Here is an 8,036-nt window from a genome sequence, read left to right as displayed (position 1 = left end):
TTGCTCAAAGGAAGGCCTTTGTTTTTGTTTTTTTCTTTCTTTCTTGTTCCGTCGGTTCGGCTGACGGATGGATGCAGCTTCGTTATCTTAAGAAAAAAAAAAATGTTTCTTATGTTGCGTTTTTCTTAATGTTGTGGTTTTTATCTTAAATGCATGGGATTTGCTATTGCACAAAAATAGAGAAAGTAATTATGTAATTATGAATACTGTAAGATGTATTTATATATTAGAACGTAAGCACTTATTGATACTGGTAAATATTTGACTACTATTTATATGGTATATCTGTACTTATGCAGCAGTGATGCAGTTATGCAGTGAGCCACGCTGGCATTGCTTTTGATCTCATGATAAACAGACGGCTTCTTCTTCTTCTTCTTCTTCTCTTCTTTATTTTTTTTCCCCTCGCTTATACAGATGACCATTTTATGCGTTTTAAAGATGCACTTTCATCCTTTCATCTTTGATGTTTCAACTGACTTGGTCAGGGGAGACGAGGGAGGAGTAAAACATGTTACGTTCTCTTGTGGTTTTTGAAACATTCCAGTTGTTTTTCATATTTCTCGTTGTGTGAGACGTGTTGCACACAAATCCAAGGGGCTATGATGATCAGTCAATAGTACATTTTTCTTGCATTTCAAGTGTAACTGGATAATTCAATATCACTTACTGTAAGTTATACTAAAGTAATGATGTTAACAGCATGAGATGGTTGGCTATTACTGTGCTTCGGCTCGAAATGTAAGTAATCATCACCAAATGCATTACTTCTTCTCTGTATATATACGTGTATTTTTATGATTTAAACTATTTTTGCAGTGTTGAATTATGAAAACTTTTTATGTGGATTGTTTATATCTCTTTAAGAGGTAAAATGTCTGCAGCTGATGCAATGGCGGAGGTTTAAAGAGGGCGAACATAGCACAGTGTTGATCGCTAACAGTGTGTCACATCTTTAAAAAAAAAATATATAATGTATTCAAGTGGTTTGAGAATGGATTTAAATTTAAAACAAAAAAAAAAGAAAACCCCACTTTGTTCACTCATGTTTACATAAAAAATTTTTAAAGGTGCACTGCTTTAATTTTTGTGTTTTCCCTCTCTGAACATGTATGTAGCTTTGATTTCAGGTACTTTAATTTGTCGTGGTATCGGTGCGGAACGCTCATAAAATGTGAAGGGAAAGTGAAGCCTTTTATTTGCTTTTGCATACAGTTACCTGTATTCAGATTGTGTTCTGTTTTTTATTGTGTATTCACATTTACTGAACTGCATTGTGCCTCTCATGTCTACGGAAATTCCCTGTAAAACACACAGAGGACGAATCATTTTACCTCTCAGCTAAGATTTCTTGAGGGAAAAGACCTCAGTAGCCAATCCGTTGTTGTTTTCATCAAAACTGGTTAGTCAGGAAGGAGTGCCTCTTTTATGCTATGAGGAATTTATTGTTTGGTGCTCTACTTTTTCAAATTAAATTCAAAATTGTTTTAAAAGAATATACTTCTAACCCAAGGGACGTGTGTCGCTGCTTCTTTCGTGCGTTTTAACTCTTATTATTCACAGTGCAGCCTCCATATACCTTCTCCCTGCCCCCCCCATGCATAATTCACCACAGTTTTAAATTAGATCTCACATGAAAAGGTTTTCAGATGAAATCATTCACATTTTATCTTTAGGGGAAGCTGAGTGAAGAATGGGAGGAACTCCTACCAGTGACATCCTCTGGTGAAAAATTATCACTGCAGTCATAACAGGAAAAATAAATGAATGCGTCCAAAAATAGTTCTCGTAGACGATATTCAATCATTTCTGTTTCAACATTCAGTAAATCTGATGTATTTTTACTGTTTATCTGCAGTGCATGCAGTGGTGCGAATAAATACTTCATGTGTTGGACATGTATTAAGAGAGGAAGTGATCTTACAGCCCAATGCTCTTCTCTAGATCAGGGGGAAGGTCTGTTCTAATTCTGGCCAATCAGAGCGACAGATCTTTTTTTTTTTTTTTCCTCTCTCCACTGCTCAGTCACCAGGCTCGTCAGGCCCATTTGTTAGAATAATTATACGGCTGTTAACAGCAACCCAGCTTAAAATAAAACAAGCACTGCATTGCTTTAAAGCGGCAAAGGCGTCACATAAAATGGCTGCTAGGTATCTTGATATAAGTATGATGACGTGAATGCATCCAGAGAGCGTTAGGATTCACACAGCTACAAATCCCTGCCAAGATTACAATCAATGAGCTGTTTTTTTCAAGTGTCCCGGCCAGAGAGACATGCAGCAGAGAGTCCCTGTCCTCCCTCTCTCTGCTCAGAGTGAGCTCCTCTGGTTTATTTTGAGGTGGTCTTATCACAGCTGTTGTATTTGTGGTGGCAGCCTCCTGTCCGAGCCCCTCGACACTCTTTCTTTTCCCCTTCTGGCCCTTGGTCCTGGTAAGACCCTGTTTGCTTATTACCCCGCTTCTTCAGGGACATTTACACTTAAATAACATCAAATTAACCCTTTTTGAAACATTTTCAAACCTATTACTGTTCTTAAATGTACTAATAAGCGTGCCACTGGATTTTACAGCTGTTTGAGGGCTTGTCAAGTTTGTTGAAGATGAGAAGGTTGTTAGCAGCAGTGAGGCTCGCTTGTCACATGCTTACCAAATGGAAAAAGATATACTGGACCTTACTTTGTTTAAGAAACAACTTTAATTGCTCTTATTTGCTCTACAGCTCTTGTGTCCTTTAAAAAAATCAATAATACCTTTTCCTATAATCATATATTTTCATCAGTTTAAATGTCTGCCACCTTAAAAATCATACTATAACATTAATGTGTTTTTTACTGAATATTAGTGATTGAAAAAATGCAGCTTTTCTACTCACAACCACTGACGCCGACATCAATAAGAGTGGATTAGAATTAAATAAATAACGTGCCCATATTAAGAAGTTCCTAAAATAGCCTGCGGGTCTGGAACAGGTGCCATGTGCTCTGGTTGTGAAAGCACAGGCAGTGTGAAGGCTGCACTAATTTTATGCACGTAAACAGGCTCTGGCTGTGAGCTTGCACAACACAAGAGAGACGCAACCAGAAATTAAGATACTACAGCATTTATGCGATCACTTTAATACATTAATGAGCTTAGCTTTTACCTTGGCTGACTTTTGAACACAAAAGCCGGCATTTTTGCTGTTTTCAAGACCAAGAAAAGTAAGCCTGCAGCCGCTAAGGTTATGGAAAAAATATCATATTTCTCAATCCGCAGTTTGTACGTGCCTTGCTCAAGGGCAACGTGGTGGTACCTGATGAGGGTAGTCACTTCACAGATTCAGTCTCTTTCCAAACCTCTGCCATCAAGTTAAATTGCCACGATTAAATTAATCAACAGAGTTATTGATAATAAAAATAATTGGTTGATAATCGTCTGTACAGACATATGTCAAGATATGACATCTAATGTGTCTGGTTGTTCATCCGCTTTGATGGAGACAGACTGCAAAGACACTCACCTAGCCCTGTTAGCAAATAGCTAAGATTAATATGGTTTATTTTATGTAATTACATCTAAATGTATTGCCAGTCAAATTAGAGGCTTTTGCCCAAAAAGAGGAATACACAAGGGTAAAGTACTTGAATGTACCGCACTGTAGTTCACAAAAAATAAAACGTGTCAGATTTAATCGTACAGTAATCCTAACCCTCCTGAAAATAATTTATTTATTCCCGGGGTCCATTACAGAACCAGCAGTCTCCCTCCCAGCGCTAGCTCAGAATAATGGAGCCCTGTCAGGAGAGCTGCCCTGCACCCACGGGTCCGGAAGCCTCGCCAGCCGAGGATCGCCACATTGACCTGACAGAGGACCTGGATCAACAGCTGGAGGACATCATTAGCACCTACCAGGCTGACGAGATTCCAGCTGAGCCAGAGGACACAGAGGAGGTCACAGTCGTCAAAGAGGCAGACACCCGCAAGGACCAGAAACTAGAGAAGAAGATGCTCAAAAATCTAGGTGTTTTTTTTTCTCTCTCTCAAAATGTTTTATTGATTTTAGCAGAGGTGGTTTTGATTCAGCTCAGTCAGCAGAAGTCCAAGTTGTACTGAAACTGATAGGTTTGTAAGCAGAGCCGTAACGCGTGTAAGCGTATCCGTCTGCAGTAGATGTGCAGGTAAAATAGTATTTCCACACATCGTTCATAGTTTGCGTGCCTAGACGCCTAGGTGATTGTTCACAGTGTGAAACAACGGAGTTTTTGATAAAAGGGTGATCGCGTTAACCTGAAATTCTCTGCGGCCGTTCAGGGAAGGAAGCCATGCTGCTGATGCAAAGTTTGAACAAACTCGACAGCCCACAAAAGAAACTGGAGGCCATCATCAAGAAGCACGCTGAGCTGGTGAGAGGATGATGAATGAAGGCAAAGAGAAGTTAAAAGGAAAGCGCAGTTCTGCGTAGAGACGCGTTGGGGAATGGTTGCAGGGAAAACATATATCCAGCCTCACAGGCGCATTTCTGTGTGTGTCTTTGCAGTTGGAGGAGCATCGAAGTGATCAGAAGCAGATGAAGGTTCTGCAGAAGAAGCTGCTCCAGGTGATGAAGGAGAAGGACCAGCTACAAAGCGAGCACAGCCGGGCCGTGCTGGCTCGTAGTAAACTGGAGAGCCTCTGCAGAGAGCTGCAGAGACACAACAAGACGTTAAAGGTACTGATGTTCCTCCTCGACAAGATTTAAGATGAACTAAACAAGAATGGCGTTTTAGCTGGTAGTTGAGCTGAGGGGCCAGGTGGTGCCAGCATATGTTGTGCTCGACAGGAAACGACATCAGCTGGCACCAGAAATCAGCCACTATGTCAAAGCTCAGGATTTGACCTCCTCCACGGCAACACCCACAACTCCTGCTGTGAAGCCAAGTGTCAGTCAGACCAGCAGGATTTTATTTTAAATCGCAGTGGAAGTCCAGTCTGAAATCTGGGCCAGTCTTAATTAAATGCTCAAGACTTCTACAGTATATTCAGTTTGTGTGGTTTTAGCAGTAACATGAGCCTCTGAATTACAGGAAGAAACCCTACAGAGATGCAGGGAGGACGACCTAAAGAGGAAAGAGATCACCACCCACTTCCAGGGAACGCTCAGCGACATTCAGGCCCAAATCGAGGAACACAGCACCCGCAACACCAAGCTGTGTCAGGAGAACAGTGCCCTCGCAGAAAAACTGAAGGGACTCATTTCACAGTACGACCAGCGAGAGGCGGTATGGACCCTGCGACATACACAAGCAGACGAGGGTTCAGACCAGACAGTCACACCATGTCAGAAAGTCAATTTGCACTCCCAATCTACATTCAAACTTGAAACCGGATGAACCCTACTTATATAAACCCAGACTCATCTGTGCCCATGAATTATTCGCGCCTGGGTCTAACATTTATTAGCTACAGTATTTCAGTTTTATGCAGCCAAAACTCCCTGGGCGAGAAAATGAAACAGCCTTCTGTGTGAAAAACCACTCATAAATTCACCTGCGTGTCTTCCAGAACCTGGAAAAGGTCTTCAAGCACAGAGACCTGAAAGAGAAGCTGCTGGAAACCAAACTCACGCAGGCAAACTTGATCCTGAAAGAGTCCGAGGAGAAGCACAAGCTGGAGAAAGAGCTTGTAAGTTTTGTGTATCATTATTTGTCGACCGTTTCAAAAACACATTCACAATTGCAATCCCCAAATGCTCATTTTCATATATCATTTCAATCTCCACACAGCTCCTAAAACAGGCGGCAGAGTATAAAATGAAAGTCAAGGTCATGAAGGAGCAAGAGATCGATATGAAGACCCAGGTACGGTAACAGAGCTTCACAGAGAAACATTGACTTGTTTGTCTGCTTCTCTGCAGACACAGATAATGTTTTGTCACCATTTCTCCTCAGCTCGATATGTACTCCAGGAAGTTTGATGAATTCCAGGGCACGGTATCAAAGAGTAACAGCGTCTACAGCGGCTTCAAACAGGACATGGACAAAGTAAGCACGGTTTTACAGAACATTTGAAGTCTTCATGATATTCGATTGTTTAGCTTATCTGCTGAAAGGAAAGAGTCCCATGAGCTTTTCGAGAACGCTTCAAAAATACTGACAATCCTATATCTATCACTATTTTTAGAGGAGGCTTTGATTGTGTGCACATGGTTGACATGCTTTGCTTTTTTTGTGGTGCAGATGGCCAAGAAAATGAAAAAGCTGGATAAAGAGTGCCAGTCATGGAAGACTCGCTTTGATAGCTGCAACAAGAGTCTCCTTGACATGGTGTCGGATGTAAGAAACATTTCTCTTCAGCCATGAATAGACTCACTCGTACTAGACTTCACTAAAATGTTCTATTTGTTTTAATACTATTTCAGAAAGCGATCAAGGAAAAGGAGTTTGAGCTTCTCGTCGTCAAGAATCAGAAGCTGGAGAATCTGTGCAGGGCTTTGCAAGAAGAAAGAAAGAGCCTATATGAGAAGGTGCAGGGAGGCGGAAGTCAACCGGATGTCAACACTGCTGGGGCAGCAGAGAAGGAGCACCCTGACGTGCAGGAGGCCCCCAAAGACCCAAAAGAGGAACAACCCGTCCAGAAGACTACAGCCGCCGCCCCGGCCGCAAGACCGGCAGTCACGACTCCACTGACCGAGGAGCTGGCTAAACTGAAGGCTCAGGAGGCCCGCCTCAAAGAGATCGCCGACTCCTTCACAATCTCTCATGTTGTACCCACAGAAACTAGCCTGGACTCGCATGTACTCTCCGAGGACGTCCAGCAGAAAGAAGAGAACCACATAGAGGAGAGCAAACAGCAGGAAGTCCACGAGGACGAAGACCAAGAACAGAGAAATCTGGAAATGGAGTCAGTCGATTAATGGTGAAACCACTGTGAAAAGAAACCTGGTTCATGTGAGATTCATAGCAATAAAAAGAGAAATGCTGGCTTTGAGTTCAGTGTCTGACCCTGATATGTTAAGAGGTTCATTTTAAAAAGGCATTTTCTAAAACACAGATAAAACCTTCATTTATATTGTGAGGCTATGTACCACAGCTTGACGATCATTAACACAAAACACTGACAACAGCATTAGAAAATGAACTGGTTCAGTGATCACGCAACCAAGGTACACAACACAAGAAGTTAAGCATGACTGCTACAACCCCCAAACTGCATGTACAGTTAATTTTTATTCCTACAGATTTACAGACAATTTCTCCACTGTGGGACAAATTAAAAGATTATCTTAGATACAAAACCCTGAGCCTGAAACTGCCAGAGCAAGCGTTAAGGTCACGCTGGCAAGGACAAACTCCCTTTTCACAGGAAGAAACCTCGAGCAGAACCTCAAGCCCATATCGAGAGAGTTATCTGCTTGAGGCCGGCCGGGTAAAAAGAGACAGAAAAAAGACGAAGGTGCCTCTGGATAAGGCATACATGCAGCACATATTCATGATTAATAATGGATAAAAAAAATATGGATAGAGCCAGTAATTCAAGTATTAATTGTTGAACCTTGAGCAGAACCTCAAGCCCATATCGAAAGAGTTATCTGCTTGAGGCCGGCTGGGTAAAAAGAGACAGAAAAAAGACGAAGGTGCCTCTGGATAAGGCATACATGCAGCACATATTCATGATTAATAATGGATAAAAAAAAATGGATAGAGCCAGTAATTCAAGTATTAATTGTTGAACCTTGAGCAGAACCTCAAGCCCATATCGAAAGAGTTATCTGCTTGAGGCCGGCCGGGTAAAAAGAGACAGAAAAAAGACGAAGGTGCCTCTGGATAAGGCATACCTGCAGCACATATTCATGATTAATAATTGATTAAAAAAAGATGGATAGAGCCAGTAATTCAAGTATTAATTGTTGAAGAGTTTAACAGGTGCACAGCTGGCTCATTAGGTTACTGTTATAAGAATAATCAACAGCACAAACATCCTTTCACTCTCTTTAAAGATACGATACAGTCGATGCTAACAGGAAACAGACGCTAAAGATTATCAAGATTCCACACCACTTAGGATTATGGCACATATTT

The 8,036-nt window shown here is 41.5% G+C and overlaps 1 protein-coding gene across 1 annotated transcript; it reads left to right on the top strand.

Moving 5' to 3' along the window:
* The first annotated feature begins 3,314 nt into the window (after window positions 1-3,314).
* Window positions 3,315-6,876, top strand: txlnbb (taxilin beta b). Its single transcript, XM_084568462.1, has 9 exons — window positions 3,315-4,000; window positions 4,291-4,382; window positions 4,517-4,687; window positions 5,043-5,237; window positions 5,521-5,640; window positions 5,742-5,816; window positions 5,907-5,999; window positions 6,195-6,290; window positions 6,377-6,876. Exons 1-9 carry the CDS (start codon window positions 3,766-3,768, stop codon window positions 6,869-6,871), a joined length of 1,572 nt encoding a protein of 523 aa, XP_084424588.1. The 5' UTR covers window positions 3,315-3,765; the 3' UTR covers window positions 6,872-6,876.
* Window positions 6,877-8,036: the final 1,160 nt, after the last annotated feature.

Source organism: Chelon labrosus (genome assembly GCF_963514085.1).
Source record: "Chelon labrosus genome assembly, chromosome: 20".
NCBI lineage: Eukaryota > Metazoa > Chordata > Actinopteri > Mugiliformes > Mugilidae > Chelon > Chelon labrosus.
Note: the sequence above shows the minus strand (reverse complement) of the source record. Positions and strands in the feature narration are given on the sequence as shown.